The 20174-nt window shown below is 44.7% G+C and overlaps 1 protein-coding gene across 8 annotated transcripts in view; it reads right to left on the bottom strand.

The window, feature by feature from the left end:
- The window catches only part of sorcs2 (sortilin-related VPS10 domain containing receptor 2), an 840628-nt gene that overhangs the window by 20187 nt on the left and 800267 nt on the right, over positions 1-20174 (bottom strand). For 5 of the 8 annotated variants that reach the window (XM_038792097.1, XM_038792096.1, XM_038792102.1 and 2 more), the window contains 2 exons: positions 19996-20098; positions 18683-18853 (listed from right to left, as the gene is read on the bottom strand). In XM_038792097.1, the coding sequence (XP_038648025.1) occupies positions 18683-18853; positions 19996-20098 (274 nt within the window). The remainder of the gene's footprint in view (positions 1-18682; positions 18854-19995; positions 20099-20174) is intronic. The other 3 variants (XM_038792100.1, XM_038792098.1, XM_038792099.1) reach the window with 1 other exon arrangement.

The raw sequence follows: 20174 nt of genomic DNA on the forward strand, positions 1-20174 counted from the left end.
CGCTCCCTCCAGCGAGGTATACCACGAGCCCGGTGGTGGCGGCAACCCTTAAAATATGGGGGCAATGGAGACAGCATAGGGGGGAGGTGGGGGGCTCGATGGAGTCCCCGATACGGGGGAACCGCCGGTTTGTTCCAGGGAGCATCGATGGTGGGTTTCTTGGCTGGCATAGGATAGGTATTAGGAGGTTGAGGGACCTGTTTGTGGATGGGAGGTTTGCGAGCCTGGGTGAGTTAGAGTGGAAGTTTGGGCTCCCCCCGGGGAATATGTTGAGGTACATGCAGGTTAGGGCATTTGCCAGGCGGCAGGTGGAGGGGTTCCCTCTGCTGCCCCCACGTGGGGTACGGGACAGGGTTCTCTCGGGGGTGTGGGTTGGAGGGGGGAGGATTTCGGACGTGTACCACGTCATGCAGGAGGTGGATGAGGCCTCGGTGGGGGAGATGAAGGGTAAATGGGAAGTGGATCTGGGTGAGGAGATTGAGGAGGGGACGTGGGCAGATGCCCTGGAAAGGGTGAATTCCTCCTCTTCCTGTGCGAGGCTTAGCCTCATACAGTTCAAGGTGCTGCATAGGGCCCACATGACCGGGACGAGGTTGAGTAGGTTTTTCGGGGGCGAAGACAGGTGTGCTAGGTGCTCGGGGAGCCCAGCCAACCACGCCCGTATGTTTGGGGCATGCCCAGCGCTGGGGGAGTTCTGGAAGGGGGTAGCAAGGACGGTGTCGAGGGTGGTAGGATCCAGGGTCAAGCCAGGCTGGGGACTCGCAATTTTTGGGGTTGCAGTGGAACCGGGAGTGCAGAAGGCAAAAGAGGCCGGTGTTCTGGCCTTTGCGTCCCTAGTAGCCTGGCGGAGGATTTTACTTCAATGGAAGGATGCGAGGCCCCCAAGCTTGGAGGCCTGGATCAATGATATGGCGGGGCTCATCAAATTGGAGAAGGTGAAATTTGCCCTGAGGGGTTCAGCACAGGGGTTCTTTAGGCAGTGGCAGCCTTTCCTGGACTTCCTGGCAGAACGGTAGGAAAATGGGCCGGCAGCAGCAGCAACCCGGGGGGGGGGGGGGGGGGGGGGGGTTGTTGCGGGGGAAGGGAGAAATGTGTATATGTGTTTATTGAATATGCCGGGTGCTTATCTATTTCTTCTTTTTGTAGTTACTGTGGGGGTGGGGGGGTTTGTTTTGGGGGTTATTGTGGTTTTTCTTTTTGTTGTTGTTACTACGGTTTTCTTGCTGTTATTTTATGTTTTTGATATGTTTTTGAAAACCTGAATAACATTTTTTTTTTAAAAACAAAAAACAAATATTATCTGTCATTTGTCAGTCTAAGTCTTGATGTGATGCAGGATCTATTGTAGACTGACATAATTGCTTGATTGTTAGCAATGTTGCAAATGGAGCCGAAACACTGGAATCATCAGCAAACACCCCCATTCCTGATATTGTGATTGAGGGATCGGTCTAACTATTCATATCTGTTTTATCTTGCACGATTGCTAAGATTTCATCACAACATAAAAAGACAAGGCCGCAGGACTTTAGATTAATTGTACTGATAGTCTAGAGAGCCTTAAGCAATTTGAAATTTTAAGTAAATCCCCAAATTGTAAATGAATTACACTGCAAGACATCATCCATAACCAAATTCAGACAGTTTGCATGACATCATTAAACTTCAAATCAAAATGAAAGGCCTCTTATGATTTGTAATAGCTAACGCATGATGTGAAGTAAGCCTGCAATTTAAAAAAACACCTTGCTCTATTTCAGACTTTTGGGTTGGGAGAGTGGAGATTTTAGTTGTGTGAGAACCTCTGAAAGCTTTAATTTGAGTGGAGAGATAGTTGGATACAAATTATTCTGGGTCTGTCTTTGGGCCCAGGCTCAGTTCTGGATGAGCAACTCACACAAAGAGAAAGGTACAAAGCCACCCCAAAACTTAAGGAAACCAACAAATTTCTGCAGCGTCTCTCACAACCATAGGACATCCCAATGCATATTTGCAGCCAATTAAACATTTGAACTGTAGTCACTGTAGTACTGTAATAGCAGTAAGAAATAGGGGGAGGAAACTGTAGTTGGAAAGTTGGCACTGAATTTGAACACAATAAGGTCCCACAAATAGCAACGAAATAATAGAAACATAGAAAATAGAAGCAGATGGCCATTCGGCCCTTCAAGCCTGCTCCACCATTCATTTTGATCATGGCTGATCATCAAATTCAATAGACTGATCCTGCCTTGCCCCATATTCTTTGATCCCTTCACCTCAATAGCTATATCCAACTGCTTTTTGAAAACTCTGGGCGACCACCTCTATTGCATGTTTTTCGGAGTCGGAGGCGGCCCGCCAGCGGGATCTACCAATCCCGCTATTGTCAAAGGGAGTTCCCGTTGACTACAACCCGTGCGCCGGCGTGGGACCGGAATTTCCTGCCAACGTGAACAGTGGTAAATCCCACCCATTGTGTTTCTGCCGTAACGAATTTCTCAGGCCGACCGCTCTCTGGGTGAAGAAATTTCTCCTCATCTCAGTTTTAAATGGTCTAACCTGCATCCTCAGACTATGACCCCTGTTTCTGGACACCCCCACCATCGAGAACAACCTTCCTGCTTCTATCCTATCTAGACCTGTTAGAGGTTTATAGGTTTCACACGCTGGCAGGAAATTCAGCCCATCGAGTCGGAATCTGAAAGAGCTCCCTACACAGGCTCACGGCCTATCCCCGTAACCCCATCTAACCTTTCGGACACCAAGGGGCAATTTAGCATGGCCAATCCACCTGACCTGCACATCTTTGGACTGCAGGATGAAATTGATCACCTGAAGGAAACTCACTCAGACATGGGGAGAATGTACAAACTCCACACAGACAGTGACCCAAGGCTGGAATTGAATCCATGTGCCTGACGCTGTGAGACAGCAGTGTAACCACTGTGCTGCCCATGAATGGATAGTTACCAATGCCTCGGTTACCTCAGGGAACTGCATATTAGAGTGAGACGAGTTGTCGCGTTCTAATATGCAGATTTGTCAAAAAGTGATTCTGCCCACAATGAACGGGATTCACATTGTGGCATGAATAGCGGGTCTCCTGGCATCTACCACCACATTGCGTCCTGGCGTGCTGACTTTCAGGCGCAATGTGGCTGGTAAATCGTGCCCTTTGTTACTTGTCTGCCCATCAGTTTTCTATCCATCTCAACACACTACCGCTAATCCTATGCGCTTTAATTTTACACGCTAATCTCTTTTGTGTGACTTTGGTGAAAGCCATCTGAAAATCCAAATAAAGCACATCCACTGAAAAATGAAATGAAAATCGCTTAATGTCACAAGTAGGCTTCAAATGAAGTTACTGCGAAAAGCCCTTAGTTGCCACATTCCAGCGCCTGTTCGGGGAGGCTGGTACGGGAATTGAACCGTGCTGCTGGCCTGCCTTGGTCTGCTTTAAAAGCCAGCTATTTAGCCCTGTGCCAAACCAGCCCTGTGCTAGCCTTGGTCTGCTTTAAAAGCCAGTGATTTAGCCCTGTGCTAAACTGCACTTCATCAACTCTACTGGCTACATCCTCAAAGAATTCCAATAGATTTGTCAAGCATGATTTCCCTTTCATAAATCCATACTGACTGACCGATCCTGCCACTGTTTTCCAAGTGCTCTACCATAAAATCCTTGATACTGTATTGGATTCCAAAATTTTTCGGCATTAACAACCTCAGGCTGACTGGTCTCTACCACATAGTTTATGATACAATAATCATTGCAGCACAGGGGGCTGCACGGTAGCATAGTGGTTGCTTCACAGTACCAGCTTCCCAGGTTCGATTCCCGGCTTGGGTCACTGTCTGTGCAGAGTCTGTATCTTCTTCCAGTGTGTGCGTGGGTTTCCTCCGGGTGCTCTGGTTTCCTCCCACAAGTCCCGAAAGATGTGCTGTTAGGTGAATTGGACATTCTGAATTCTCCCTCAGTGTACCCGGACAAGTGCCGGAGTGTGGCGACTAGGGGATTTTCACAGTAACTTAATTGCAGTGTTAATGTAAGCCTACTTGATACACTAATAAAGATTATTATTATTATCTGAAAGATGGCACTTCCGCCAGGGTAACACTCCTGCAGTGCTGGATTAGAGTGTCAGCCTAAGCAAGGTCCCAAGTCCCTGGAGTGAAACCCACACCCTGCTGACTCAAAAGCGAGGAACTACCACTGAGCCAAGGCTGACCGCTTGGACTTGAGTCTCATCAACATTAACAGGGCGAGCTGCCAGTTAGCACCTTCACAGTCAGTCCCACAAGTAAACTGAATTGCAGGCAGCCTGCTGTGGCTTTCATGCAGGTTTTGCTGGTTGTGGGGACAAACAGCAGGACTGTGGAGTTGTGGTAGGGGGCTATGGAAGAATGTATTCACCCTGGTTCTGGCTCCGCAGAATTTTAAGTAGTTTAACATTTGCTTAATTGTTTTTGTTGGCGGTCATGAGAAACACTAAAGAATCCTTAAGGTTTAGGTTCCCTCAACTGAACTGAATCTCAATAAGGGCAGCACAGTGGTGCAGTGGTTAGCACTGGGACTACGGCGCTGAGGTCCCAGGTTCAATCCCGGCTCTGGGTCACTGTCTGTGTGGAGTTTGCACATTCTCCCCGTGTCTGTGTGGGTTTCACCCCCACAACCCAAAGATGTGCAGGGTAGGTGGATTGGCCACTCTAAATTGCCCCTTAATTGGAAAAAAATAATTGGGTACTCTAAATTTATTTTAAAAACTAAAAAAAAGCAAAAACAAAAACAAGCTGCTCAGGATTCTTCCATGGCCGCTGTAATGTAAGCACATCCATGAACTGGCGATAAGAGTTTTAATTAGATCTAACCTGTGCAACAGGGGAAGCAGAAACTACCTCCCAACTCCATGGGATTTACAATCCACTTCATCTGCTGCCATTCCAAACCCTTCCTGGGATATAGCTTTGAAATGTCAGGCTGGTCTTGAATCTCCCATTCCAGTGTCATCTGCATGGGTGACACACTGCTAGCTGTGCATTTGAAAATGAGCCAGAACTATTTTTTACCCAACAAGAGTTTAATCTTGGTAAACTCCTCGAAACTGGTTCGGATGACACAAGCTGTTATTTTGGATTCAGCTTTATCAAGATGAATACTTGCTAATTCCAAAATCATACCTGCAATAAATGTCACTGGGCTGGATTGTCTTACTAATGTCGCTGACCCGGCATGGGTGGTAGGTAATTGCACATAAGGGACAATTCTGTGACTTTACGCTTCTGGTGGCATGCCTCAGCTATCAGAGAATTTCAGAAAGTTGAGAGGGCCATTGCATATGATTTTCTGATTGTTAAAGTTAATGCTGGGAAACTCAGGTACAGAACAATCCTCAGTACTCTCAATATGTGTTCCCAGTAGGTGTGACTTGCAGCTGGGACCTCAACATCAAAATGCTTTTATTTGATCTTTTGTATGGTCGACCTAAACGGAGTTGGTGTCCTTGGTGGCTGCACCCGTGCACTCCGAGATGGCGTTTTTGCCCAGTTTCCCCGGCAGTATGACGCGGATTGCTCTCTGGATTTACCCCGCTGGTTACAGACAGGTTGTACATGACAATTTATCACCAAGTGAAGTCACCAGATACAAATAGTCAATTTGTTTACTTGGATTTAACTTGCTGGAAAAGAGACCCTTTACCACGTGACTGTGACATTACAGATAGAATTGCACAAATTGGAATCCTCACTAAGCGAGGGAGGGAGCAGAATTTTACAGAGGCGATTGAATTCATTGTGGAGCGTATGCTGAGGTGAGTCACAGTTCCTAGGATGACCATGGACCCAACAAAGCTGAGACTTCGTGAAAAGCTCGATTGCTGAGTAGTTTGAACATTAAAATTCAAGAGGTTGGCAAGATGTCAGAAAGCTGTTTTGTGCCACCCAAAAGATTGCCAAAACGATGCGCACAGAAGGGGGTTGATTTTGTTGATCAGAAGGGAACTTGCTCAGCTATAGGTTACAGGAAGTGTGGCCTGCACAAAACCAGATGGGGAGTTAAGGTGCAACATTAACACAGAATTGGGATTAATTTAAGAATTGGTAAACACAGATTAATGAATGATTAAAAAGGTAGAAAAAGAAACATTTATGTTAAAAAAAGATAACGTAATACATTTTCATAATTTTAAGGAGGGGTTGTTGGATGAACAAATGTTTAATAATGCAATGGTAAGAATGGACTGAGTAAAGGAATATTAGAATTTGAGATATGCACATCTTGAGTAAATCTGTTATTATTTGACGTAACAGAAACATTGCTGTAAGCAGAAGATGGGGAATTGACTACTTGGCAAAAATAGACCTGTTAAACTGAATGAAGGTGCAGCCTCATTGGTAAGAGGTAGCATATTGGTCATTAAAATGGACATAACAGTAGAAGGAGCTGCAGCCAGAAGTTACAAATGTTAAAAGACAACAAAGTATTCTAATAACTGGGAAATGCTCCCAGCCAAGGAGAACAAATTGATAACAATTTAAGCATGTGAATGAGGCTGCAAGAAATCATGTTCATTTCAATACCCCAAAGGTAAGACTGCTTTAAGAATTTGCCATATCCATCTGTGTCACCTTGTCATATCTTTGGATCGTCCTAGGCCAGGGGTGGGCAAACTTTTCCGTGCAAGGGCCACATTCAGAAATTCACAATTTTAAAGGGCCGCATAGTATATTAATTAATAGTCCCGGTTGTAACCAATTAGCGTGCGGCATATACCTCAGCGCTTCCCCCGGCGGCATCCTGCCTTTAGCCCTCTTTTTCTCTACTTTTCAAAAATGGCGCTTCACCCGGTTATGATTCTGGGCGCCTCATATAGAACATAGAACATAGAACAGTACAGCACAGAACAGGCCCTTCGGCCCTCGATGTTGTGCCGAGCAATGATCACCCTACTCAAGTCAACGTATCCACCCTATACCAGTAACCCAACAGCCCCCCCCTCCAATTAACCTTATTTTAAAAAAAAAATGTTAAAAAAAATTTATTTTTTAATGACTTGATCTTGGTGAGCCGCATAAAGACCATGCGGCCCGCGGGCCGTAGTTTGCCCACCCCTGTCCTAGGCACAGCAGATTGGCAGAAAGAGGAGAGGGGACTTATACACTGACTGACACTATGTAGCTGGGTGTCGGGTTTCTGCTTTGTCACAATTGGCAAACCAAGAGACAATCATGCTCAAAGTTACGCTTGTTTTCAGAAGTCTGTTTGCTCAAGTTTTCATTCAAGTGTATTTGCATGTGTAAAACCCTAATCAACCAACCCAGGATCTTAAACCTTCAATGTTCCAGGCCAATCAATCATCTAATTAGAATGTGTAATATCGATGTATTTAAAAATATATTCCATCATATATTGAACAATGAATTAAGAAAACAGGGTTCAGCATAAAGATGAGCATTATTAGTCAAAGTGCCTCGTTCACCACCTAAGAATTAGCTCATTTTAATTGACTGAAAATGACTTCTAAAAATTATACAGAAACATTTACTAGTTCCATTGTGCACAGTAGTCTGTTAGTTATTAATACATTTTTAAAAATGTTTAAATGCATTCAAATGATGCTTTCCAAAGGTAAATCAATGCAATGACCAGAAACATGCCACAGCCATTAATTTGATCAAGGGCCACGGCCAGTTTTGTAGATGGAGCTACATTCCAGCATGTTTTTTAAACTAGTACATAAGATCATGGCAATTTGAATTGCATCAGAAGTAATTTACACTTCAAATTCCTTGGTGGATTTCTGGTGAATTACATCGAAAAAAACCACACTGCAATCCCAGGTTTAAAGTGCAACTCACCTGCAACCCACCAGAATGGATATTATGAATGTGTATTGGACGCATGCAGATGAGGAAGAACACATTTCTAGTGCCTGGCATGTCCTCAATTATAATTGCGCAACCATTGGTGCCTGTGACCTGCCAAGCCCTGGAATTCCCTCTGTACACCTCTCTCCCTCCCTATCTCACTCTGCTCCTTCAATAGACTCCTTAAAACCTACCTCCTTTTTAAAATAAATATAGAGCACCCAATTCATTTTTTCCAATAAAGGGGCAATTTAGCGTGGTCAATCCACCTATCCTGCACATTTTTGGGTTGTGGGGGTGAAACCCGCGCAGACATGGGGAGTATGTGCAAACTCCACACAGTGACCCAGAGCCGGGATCGAACCTGGACCTTGGTGCTGAGAGGCAGCAATGCTAAACACTGCACCATCCTGCTGCACTCAAAATCTACCTCCTTTTGACCTAATAGCTGCTCATGAAGCTCAATGTCATGCTCTGTTTTCAAATGCTCCTGTGAAACACATTGGGGAGTTTAATTACATTAAGGCTATAAGTTGTTAATGGATAAGTTGTATATTTAGTTGTATAGATATAAGTTATATAGATATGTTATTGCTGTCCTGATATCCCAAATTGCATCACAATCAATAAGTTAACTTTCAAGTGTTGTTAATGCAATTATATAGACAGGTACAATATAGTTTTGTACACATCAGGTCGCACAAATAGTAAATAAGACGAATGACCAATTGATCAATTTTTGAAGTGTGGAAATTTTAGGGGCTTTTCACAGTAACTTCATTTGAAGCCTACTTGTGACAATAAGCGATTTTAATTTCATTTGACCAATGAAATGAAATTAAAATCGCTTATTGTCACAAGTAGGCTTCAAATGAAGTTACTGTGAAAGGCCCCTAGTCGCCACATTCCAGTGCCTGTTCGGGAAGGCTGGTACGGGAATTGTACCGTGCTGCTGGCCTGCCTTGGTCTGCTTTCAAAGCCAGCAATTTAGCCCTGTGCAATGCAACCAAAAATGCCAACTGGATGATTCTTCACAGCCCATAGATGCCAGTGTTCAGACAATTGAAATCCACTCCACGTTATATCAAGGAACAGCTTGGGGATGGGAACCTGAGGGGTAGCCCAAAGAATAGTATGTTTTTCGGCAAAGTTGGAGTGAGGGAGGACGTAATGAAATCTAAATCAGGGTTACACTGCATGTATGTCAATTGCTGTGTACTCATGTTTGTTCCTAGTTGGAATATGGCCACTGTAACAGTTTGATCATGTGATGTATTGATGACATAATCGGCAGTTTGGGCAGGCTAACAGTCAGTCTAGTCTAGCAGCCTGTAGAGAAGGCACCTTTCCACTAAAGTTCTTGTTTGTCTGTATCTTCGTGGTCTGCAAGCTTATCCTTTATAAATACCTCAAAGAAACTTGCGTTGAGGTGGTTGATCCACATTGAAAAAACTTGAAACGAACTGCAGAAATCCAGTGGAGTAAGAAAAATCATCAATCTGCAACTGGAGTGTTGCAAATATTACACCCTCGTTAAAAAAACTGTTGTAAAATAACTGTTGTTATTGCCCAGCAATAACAGACCAGTCAGTTTAACTTCGGTGGTGGGAAAACATTGAGAAACAATTATTTGGGATAGCATTAATGGTCACATTGAAAAATGTGGTTTGATTAGGAAGTGCTAGCATGGGTTTATTAAGGAAAAACTATGTTTAACTAACTTGAAGAGGGAAAAGAGGGTTGATGAGGGTAATGCTATTGATGTTGGTTCGCAAATCAGAAATGTTTGGGATTGATGGAGACTCGCCGGAATGGATTAGAAGTTGGCTAAGAGATAGGAAACAGTGGGTAGGTATGGATGGACACTTCTCAGACTGGAGACGAGTTGAAAGTTGTGCTCCCCAGGGCTCAGCATTGGGACACTTGCTTTTTCTGATTTATATAAATGATTTAGAGATGGGTGTATATGTGCCTAAGTCATAAAGCTGGCAGGACAGATGGATAGAGAAGTTAATAAAGCATCGAATACCCTAGACTTTATTAATAGTAGCATAGAGTACAAGACCAAAGAGGTTTTGCTGAAGTTGTCCAAGATGCTAGTTAGACCTCAGCTGGAGTATGGTGCACAGTTCTGGGTGCCACTCTATTGGAACAAATTTGGAGGGAGTGCAGAAGAGGTTTACAAGAATAGTTTCTGGGATGAGAAACTTCAGTTACGAAGATAGATTGGATAAATTGGGACTGTCCTCCTTGGAGAGGAGAAGGCTAAGAGGAGATTTGATGGAGTTATGCAAAATCTTGAGAGGGCTGACAGGGTAGATAGGAAGAAACTGTTCCCACTTGTAGAAGGATCGACAACAAGCGGGCACAGATTTAAAGTGATTTTCAAAAAAAAGTACATGCAATGTGAGAAAAGGGTTGGGTCAAGGATGCACTGCCTGGAAGTGTGGTGGAGGCAAGGTTAACCGAGACATTCAAGAGGACATTCGATGATTATTTGAATGGAAACAATGTGCAGGGTTACTGCTGGCTGTAGTACTGAAAATTTGTGCTCCAGACCTAGGTGAGCCGTTGGATGAGCTATTCTAGTACAGCCACAACATTGATATTTACACAGCAAAATGGAAAATTGCCCAGCTATGTCCTGTCTACAAAGAGCAGGACAAATCCAATCTGGCCAATTATCGCCCTACTAGTCTACTCTTAACCATCAGAAAAATAATGAAATAGGTCAGTGACAATGCTACCTGGGGGAATGACCTACTTAGTGATGTTCAGTGTCAGTTCTGCCAAGGACAATGGGTTCCAGGCATCAGTATAGCCTTTTTCCAAACAAAGACAAAAGAATTTGAGTTCTAGAGATGAGGTGAGAGTGACTGCATTATTGGTTAAAGTGTGATATCACTTAACCCTTTTAAAATTTAAGTCAAAGAGAATCAGGGGGAAAGGTTCCACTTGCTGCAGTCATACCTATCAGAAAGGAAAATGGCTGTGGTTGTGGCAGGCCAATCACCTCAAGCCCAGGACACCCGCTGCAAGAGTTCCTCAGAGCAGTGCCCTCGGCGCAATGAACTGCAACTGCTTTATCAACGACCTTCTCTCCTCCATAAAGCCATATGCAGCAAAACATGGACAACAGTCAGGCTTGGGTTGAGAAGTCGCAAGTACATTCATGCAAGCAAAGGTCAGGCAATGGCCATTTCCAACAAAAGAGAATCTAAGCATCTCCCCATGACATTCAATGTCATTAATATTCCGGAATCCCCCATCATCAATATCCTGGGGTTCACCACTGACCAGAAACCTAACTGAACCAGTCACATAAATATTGTGGTTACAGGAGCAGATCTGAGGCTGGATATTCTATGGTGAGTAATTTGCCTCCTGGTTCCCTTCGCCTGTCTATAAGGCACAAATCAGGAGAGTGATGGAATGCTGCCCACTTGTCTGACAACATTCAACACTGTTCAGGACAAAGCAGCCCACTTGACTGGCACCCCTTCCACCACCTTAAACATTAAGTCACTCCATCACCAATGCACACTGAGAGCAGTGTGAACCATCTACAGGATGCATTGCAACAACAGCATATTCCAAACACATGACCTCTAGGTAAAGCAAGATAAAGTTGCCATAGACCCAGATGACCATCGGCTGCTTTCCCCTTTGAGGGGGAGAGCTGACTGGTTGTGATTTAATCTGAGGATCACCACACCTTAGGCGAGGGGCAAAGTTGAGAAGGCAGGGCCTTCATGAATAACCTCAGCCGGTACGGGAATTGAGCCCACACTGGTGGCCTTGTTCTGTATCACAACTCAACTGTCTAGCCCACTGAGCTAAACCGCTACCTCCTGGAACAAGGGCAGCAATGTATAGGAGCACCAACACCTGAAGGTTTTGCAGCAAGTCACAAACAGGCCAGTTAACGTCACATCTGTCCTAGGAAAAAGTTTAGACACTATTATTAAAGGCGTCACAGCAGGGCACTCAGATAAGCTCAAGGTAATCAGGCAGAGTCAACAAGGTGCGCGAAAGGGAAATCATGTTTAACCAATGGAGTTTGTTGAAGAAGTAACACGTGCTGTGGACAAAAAGGAACTGGTAGATGTACTGTATTTAGATTTCCACAGAAGGCATTTGATAAGGTGCCACAACAAAGGTTATTGAATAACATAAAATAAAAGCTCACGGAGTGTAACATATCGGCATGGATTGAAGATTGGCTAACGAATAGAAAACAAGAAAGTTGGCATAAATGGATCATTTTCTGGTTGGCAAGGTGTTCTTTGTAATGAGCGTTGTGTCCAGGAATCAGTGCTGAGGTCTCATATTTAAAAAATTTATATTAATGATTTTGATAAATTAACTGACGGTATAGTTTGTATAGTTGCTAAATTTACTCTCTGGTGGGGGTCACTCTTGTGGGGGGGGGTCTCTGGTCGGGGGCATTCTTATTGGTGGGTCTCTGGTGGGGGTCCCCCTAATGTGTGGGGGGCTCTCTTATGGAGAGTACTGTCTTATGGGCGGGGGGGGGGAACAACTGGTTGGGGATCTCTTTGATGAGGGGGTCTCTGGTGTGAGGGTCCGGTGGTGTAGGGTGGGCAGGATTTGCATTGTGCAGGGAAGGAGGCCCTCTGGTGGACTTTAGGGGCAACTCCCTTAAAGAGCATTACCCATTTGGAACAGATCCCGTGGTTGGGGGGAGAGAATTGTATTGTGGAGGGGAAGGGGACCAGCCGCTGGATCTCGCTATTGGTGGCCTGATTGTGGGATTTGCGAGGGAATCCCTAGCAATCCCCACCATGCATAATTTTGCATGGCAAGGGTAGTGAATCACCTTGGATTCCCGCTGCCAGCCCGAGCACGACAGAGGCGTTTCATCGCCAGCGGGAGAACATGAGTCTTCCAAATGGAGAATCCAGCCCATTCTCTAAATGATAAGAGATTGCAGAGCTCTGAGATTCAGAGGGATCTGGGTGTCCTAGCGCATGAATCACCAACGATTAGTAGTTAGGTACAGCAAATCATTGGGGAACGTAATAAAATGTTATTGTTTATTGCGAGGGGAATTGAATATGAAAGTAGAAAAGTATGCTTCAGTTCTACAGTACATTGGTGAGACCACGGGCGGAATTCTCTGCATGGCCCGACGCCGTCGTGAAACCTGGAGAGGTTCACGACGGCGTCGGAAGCCTCTTCCGGCCCCCTATTCTCCCCTACCCGGGGGGGTAGGCGGGCTGTACCGGGAAATTCGGCGGCCGGGCCTTGTCCCTGGCTTCAAGGCCCGGCGCGCCAAGAATGACGGCACGGCGGTGCCTAACGACGTCAGCTGCGCATGCGCGGGTTGGACAGCTCCCGCAAGACGTGGCGGCTTGATCTTGCGGGGCGGCAGAGGGGAAAGAGTGCGTCCCCTTGAGACGCCGGCCCGACGATCGGTGGGCACCGATCGCGGGCCAGTCCCCTCCCGAGCACGGTCGTGGTGCTCGATCCCCGATCCGCCACCCCTAGGCCCCACACTTACCTGGCGCGCCATGTTCACGACGGCAGCGACCAGGTGTGGTTGCCGCCGTCGTGAACAGGTCGGGAACGGCAGGCCACTCGGCCCATCCGAGTCGGAGAATCACGGGCCGCCGTGAAAAACGGCAGCCCGCGTTTCTCCGAGCGGCGTGTCGGAAAACCGGACACGCTATTTTGGGGGGGGGTGGGAGAATAGCGGGAGGTGCGGGAGCGGACCTCCCGCTATTTTCCCACCCATCGTGGTTGCGGAGAATCGCAGCCCACATCTGGAGTATTGTGTACAATATTGGTCTCCTTATTTGAGGAAGGATGTAAATATGATGGAAGTAGTTCAGAGAAGATTTACGAGACTAATAAGCTTGTGTCTGCTGGAGTTTAGAAGAGTAAGAAGAAACTTGATTGAAACATAAGATCCTGAGTGGTCTTGACGGGGTGGATGTGGAGAGGATGTTTCCTCTTGTAGGAGAATCTAGAACTAGGGATCACTGTTTAAAAATAAGGGGTTTCCCATCCAAGACAGAGATGAGGAGAATTTCTTTCTCTCAGAGTATAGTGAATGCTTGGAACTCTCTTCCTCAAAATCCAGTGGAAGCAGAGTCTTTGAATATTTTTACGGCAGAGCTAGATAGATTCTGGTTAAGCAAGGGGGTGAAAGGTTATTGGGGGTAGGTGGGAATGCGGAGTTGAGGTTACAATCAGATCAGCTATGATCTAATTTGAATGTTGGAGAAGGCTAGAGGAGCCGTGGCCTACACCGGCTCCCAATTCCTATATTTGGTTCCTGACTTGGAACTATATTGCCGTTTTTTGATTGTTGCAAGCTCAAAAGATTGGAACACCCTCCCTAACAGTACTGTGGGTGGTAGACCAGGTGGACTGCAATAGTTGAAGAAAGTGACTCAGCAGTAACCTCTCCAGGGAAACTAGGGTTGGACAACAATATCTGGCCCTGCCAGCAATGCTCACATGGCACAAATGAATAAAACAAAGTGATTCTAGGTCTGTATAAGTCCAATAGTACAAGTCATTGATCCTCAAATCATTGCAGAAGTAAAACAGAAATAGATATTGCCATTCTGTCACGTTGGTGTTTTGATGGTAATTCTTTTGTACAGAGTACACCTCATCCAGGATATTCTTCTTCATCTGTTCGCTCAGCTGCAGTTAGGCAGCTATTGTCTAAGTGACACTTAATTCCCATGAGACAAAGTTACTGCTCAATACAGAGGAGCCTGGTTGTACATCTGATTCAATCCATTGTGAATTATAAGCATTTATGGCTTATACTGAGCTTCAATATGGAAAATTTTGAATTGACTTTTCATATATCAGGACTACAGACTAATGATTGGTATAATTGTTACTTAAGTCGGTCTGTTTTGATGCATTGTGGCTGCATTCAATCAACTGTAGAAATTATTCATTTATCCTGATTGCGCTAAAAGTAAAGTTAATGTCAAAATAAATCATCCTCAAAAAGCATCAATCGACAGAACAATTTCACTCCAGCTATTAATACAAAGAGATAACAGCTCTTTGCCTCTGGTGGCTTTAAATATTTATCCAAGAACAGTGTTTTAAAAATTGTTTCAGGGGCTTTCTGACTTTTCTTATTCATAAAATTTTATCCAAATGTTTTCTGAAAATTACATTATTGGTCAACACGCTGGCAAATCTCAGTCTTCACATTTTTCTCAATACATACGGAACTTGGATCTAGAAATTCATACGGGGGGGGGGGGGGGGGGGTTAAAGTTACCACTACACTACACTGCTTTACATGGACACAGGGACTGTGCGATACTGGTCAGCTACCTTATCATTTTTATGGTGGCATACAGCAAGTACGACTATTGATGTTCAATGTCTGCACTCTTGTTTGGGAGCGAGTGGGGAAAAGAGAGGAGGATATGTGTGTGTACCTACGCCGCATGGACTGCGGTGATTCGAGTGACTCACAATGAGCTTCCCAAGTGCAATTAAGGATGGGCAATAAATTGCCAGCAACACCCAAATCCCAAGAATGTTTTTTTTCCAATGGTGCTCTGTGGCTGCTGGAAGCAGGATATGCCTTGTAGGGGCAAAATGTAACTGAACAAGTTGCAGAACTAAGGGAGGAGGCCCTGTTGAAGAGGTAAGCAAAAGGAAGGAGGTGCAGTTTTTTGAGGAGGCAGAAAACTCTCTGGCCAAGTTCTGTGATAACAATGGGAAGACATCAAAGTGAGGAGCACTGACATAGGACTTATGCATCATATTGCAAGAATTTTAATAGCCTCAGCAGAATTCTCAAGGTAAGACTCAATTCTTTTTCTGCTCAGACCTCCACCACCTGTTAGTTACCACTCAACGTTTCTCTCCCCTATCTATATTTGCTCTACTCCATTCAGTACTCCACACTTTACTCCATCTCCTTTGGCTCATTCTGCCACTCTTGCACCCCTCATTATCTCATTTTCCTACCTTCTGACATCTCCTGCACAGAAAGTAAATTCTGCAACCCTGCACAAACTTCTAACATCTCAAAAGACTATAATTTGTCAGCAGGCAGCCAAGGAGTGGAGGCTGAGGTCTTACCTGTGTCCTATATTCACCAGAAGAACAGTTATGGGGATTATGGGCCACAGGATGTTTGGTGGTGAGGGCAAAACTGAAGGAAATGTTCTACAAGGTTCCTTCACATCTGACCTTTCTTCCCTTTTAACTCAACCTACACACTTTGTCTGACAAAGTGCAGCTGTTTTCACTAATTATTCATCTCTCTCTGCTTCCCTTGACATTAATAGCTAATCCACATGCATCTTTTGCCTTTCAGGCAATTGAAGGCCATGATACAAGGGATCAGATTCTAACCCATTCAAAATCAACCCATTTGGACAGAGTTACAATTGGGTCCATAAAGTTTAGAAGGTAAGTCACAGTGATTGTCATATGGTAATCCACTGAGCACAAGTATGCTTGAGCTGGGGCAGTGGGGTTGGGTAGTACAAGAGCAAGGCTGCTGGAAGGCAACCTCATATCTTAGCCCTGCAGCTTAAATGTAGACCCTGGGAGCCCAGAGTACAAGAGAAATCTGATAGCTATACACCAGGGCATCTGAGTGTACTGGGATGTCTGTCAGCAAACTTGTGCCCATTCAACAAACTCATAGCTGAACTTTGACATCAGCTCCACTTTTCCAGCCAAACCTCAACCCTTGATTCCTTTACTGCCAAAAATCTATCAATCTCAGTCTTGAATCTACTCAATAACTGAATATCCTCAGCCTGAGAAGATAGGGAATTCTGAAGATTCACAACCTTCTGAATGAAGTAAAAATTGCCTCAACTCAAACTAAAATGACCACCTCGTTATTCTGAGACTATGACACCTATTTCTGCAATCTTCAGCCAGTGAAACAGCCTCCACACACAGTCAACCCCTTTAGAAATTTTTATATTTCAGTGAGATCACCTCCCATTCTTATAAACTCAAGAGAATATAAGCCCATGAATCAATCTCTCCTCATAAGACAATCACCTCTTCCTAGGAATCAACCTCCATTGTGGAGCCCCTCTAAGGTAAATGTCCTTCCTAGATTGGGAGAACAAAACTGCGCACGGTACAGGTGTGGTCTTACCAAGGCTCTATACAAAAGCATGCAAGACTTGTTTACTGTTATACTTCAACTCCCTTTGCAATGTAAATTAACATGCCTTTTGCCTTTCTAATCTGTAAAGCAGTACCTGCATTTTAACTTTCCATGATTCATTTACATTGAAACCCAAACCCCTAAGATACCAAAGTTTTACCAGTCTCCCGCAATCTTGAAAAGCATTCTGCTATTCCATTCTGCTTACCAATCTGGGCAATTTCCTACCATACTTTCAGCTCACACTCCCTTTATCTGGCTCACACTCCCTCACACAATTACACTAAATGAATGAAACAAAATGGGTTGCAGTACAAAAGACGTCCATTTGACCTCTTATGTCTGTTTTGTCAGAGCTTTCCTGGAGCAATCCTAAACTAATCCTAGTGTCCTCAATCAAATCAGAACTAATTCCACAGACCTCTACAAAACAAAACTAACCTCAAGAGAGAAACCAGAAATTATAGAACTGTTCATCTAACATCTGTTGAGGGAAGGTTACTGAAATCTATAATTAAAGACACAGGGCAGGATTTACCGAGCAACGCCATGTGCTTTTCGGCAGCAGAGGAAAACTGGCCGTGGGATTGTTTGGTCCCGCCGTTATCAACGGAATTTCCCACTGAATGCACCGCTCATCGCCGGGAAACCCATGTGCCGTTGGTGTGACCGGAATATCCCGCCAGCGTCAACAGCTGGTAAATTCCGCCCACAGTGTTTGAATACTTCAAAAGTTGAGCTGATTTGAGAAAGTCAACATCGTTTAAAAAAAAAAATTTAGAATGCTCAATTCATTTTTTCCAATTAAGGGGCAATTTAATGTGGCCAATCCACCTATCTGCACATCTTTGGGTTGTGGGGGCGAAACCCACGCAGACATGGGGAGAATGTGCAAACTCCACACGGACAGTGACCCAGAGCTGGGATCGAACCTGGGACCTCAGCGCCGTGAGGCAGCTGTGCTAACCACTAGGCCACCGTGCTGCCCCCAGATTTAAAGTTTTGAGGAAGTAACTGAAGTATTAAGCAGAGCAATGTTTATGGATGTTGCTTATCCATGTGCTTCCCGGAAGGCATTCAATAAAGATCCAGACACAAAACTCTTAGCAAAAATTTTAGCCCATGGAATTGAAGGCAGATTATTGACATGACTAATGAGTAGAATAAATTAAATAGAGATAATGGGGAGGAACTAAATTTTCTTTCATTGATTCACAGAATGTGGGTATCACTGGCAATGTCAGCATTTATTGTCCATCCTTAATTGTCCTCAAGATGGTGGTTGTGAGCCACCTTGGAAACTGAGTGGCTTGCTGGGAAATTTCACAGGGCAGTCAAGAGTCAACCACATTGCAGAGGGTCTGGATTCCAGAGCATTACATAATTTCTGGGGAGTATGGTGGAGCTGCCTGACAAGTGTGTCATGGGAGAGACTCCTACGCTCCTCTGCATTATCCACTGCTCATCACAAACTAGTCAGATGTGGTATCCCTTCTGCACACCCTGCTACTTCATCTAATCCATGTGGAAAGAGTTGCAGTTATTCCTCTTGGAACAGAAAGCATTTGTCACTTCCCTAATGCAGCATTGGACAATGAACTGGTTGATATCTTGCTGATATCACTTGGCATTTGCCTTAAAGGAGAGTGTTGCATAAAAGTGAAGGGCCATGTTGATTTTAACAGTTACCGGCAGTGCTGTCCTTGCCCTGGCTTTGGGCTCCAGCTTGAGCTACAACAGGAGATAGGAGAAATGTTTCCTGAAAAGCTGGCAAGTCCTCCATCGCAATGCCCGCCTCTTCTCTCTTCTACCAGCTGATCCTGTTCTCTCTCTTTCTTGAGATTTCTTTGCTGCTGCTTCCTACAGCCCCAAGGGCAGACACAACAGGAGGCAAATAATATAGCGGCATAACAAATAACCACTCTTGCAACTCCCAAATGTTGCTACCAGCAACTCAGAAGACAGACGTCCAACATAGAAAATCAACAAATTAAGTCCAGAATCTCACCAGCAACTTGACAGGGCAAAACCAGTGACTGACCTGAAAGGAGGTGTTGATCTCTTTAAATATCACTTCTACAGGCTGCTTCTCAAATGTAAGTGCATTTACATGTAAGTAGAATTTACAATGCTGGAAGAGGCCATTCGGCCAATCTAGTCTGCACCGACCCTTAGAAAGAGCACCCTACCCAAGCCCATGCCTCCACACTATCCCCATTGCTGGACAAGTTGAAGAAATATTGATTCAGATGCTGGGCATACCAATTTTACTAGTTTTCTTTACAAACTATGTAGGCATGTAAACCTTATTTACATATTACAATTACCTCTGCGTACTTTTCTGCTGGGCAAGCACTCTAGATGACTATGAGGTAGCTGACCCAATATACATGAAGTGCATCTCTAGTATGGATTGATTATGTACATGCCTCATGCCATACAGGGTTGGGCAATAGACACAGGTTCAAATCAAAAAATTGGGTGCTTGGCATTTGTGAAATGGAATTTGTGACGTCTGCCTCCTTCACTTCTCCCTTGTCCTTTCTCATTTGGGAAGATATGGACAATGTCAACGCACGCCTTGATTGCCTGTCAGCAGGCAAGCTTGTACAGTTTGTAGGGGCTGGTTTAGCACAGGGCTAAATCGCTGGTTTTTAAAGCAGACCAAGGCAGGCCAGCAGCACGGTTCAAATCCCGTACCAGCCTCCCCGAACAGGCGCCGGAATGTGGCGACTAGGGGCTTTTCACAGTAACTTCATTTGAAGCCTCCCAGTGACAATAAGCAAATTTCATTTCACAGTGCATCATGAGGCCTTTATCTTCCATTGTCCTCTGTTCTGATCGCAACAGAAAAACTGCAACCCCATCCAGCAAAGATCTGGGGCTCCTGATTATGAGTCCACTTTACTGCTTCTAGCAACTTGGGCCCTTATTTTGACTGAATTAAGGTTCTAAATTCTGAGTCAAGCTTTGCTCTCAGATCCTCATCGCAAAATGCTTACCTCTTGAACTTATGCAAGATGAAAACTCCAACGACGAGCAGGCAGATCACAAACATAACCACAACTATCAGCACACCTTTCCCTCCAATGCTCTTCTGGGAAACTGAAGAAGAAAACGTTGATGTGACACAGATTGTTAGCACAGAGAATTTAATAATCCGATATCAAAGTTCCACTCA

Source organism: Scyliorhinus canicula, chromosome 3 (genome assembly GCF_902713615.1).
Source record: "Scyliorhinus canicula chromosome 3, sScyCan1.1, whole genome shotgun sequence".
Classification (NCBI taxonomy): domain Eukaryota; kingdom Metazoa; phylum Chordata; class Chondrichthyes; order Carcharhiniformes; family Scyliorhinidae; genus Scyliorhinus; species Scyliorhinus canicula.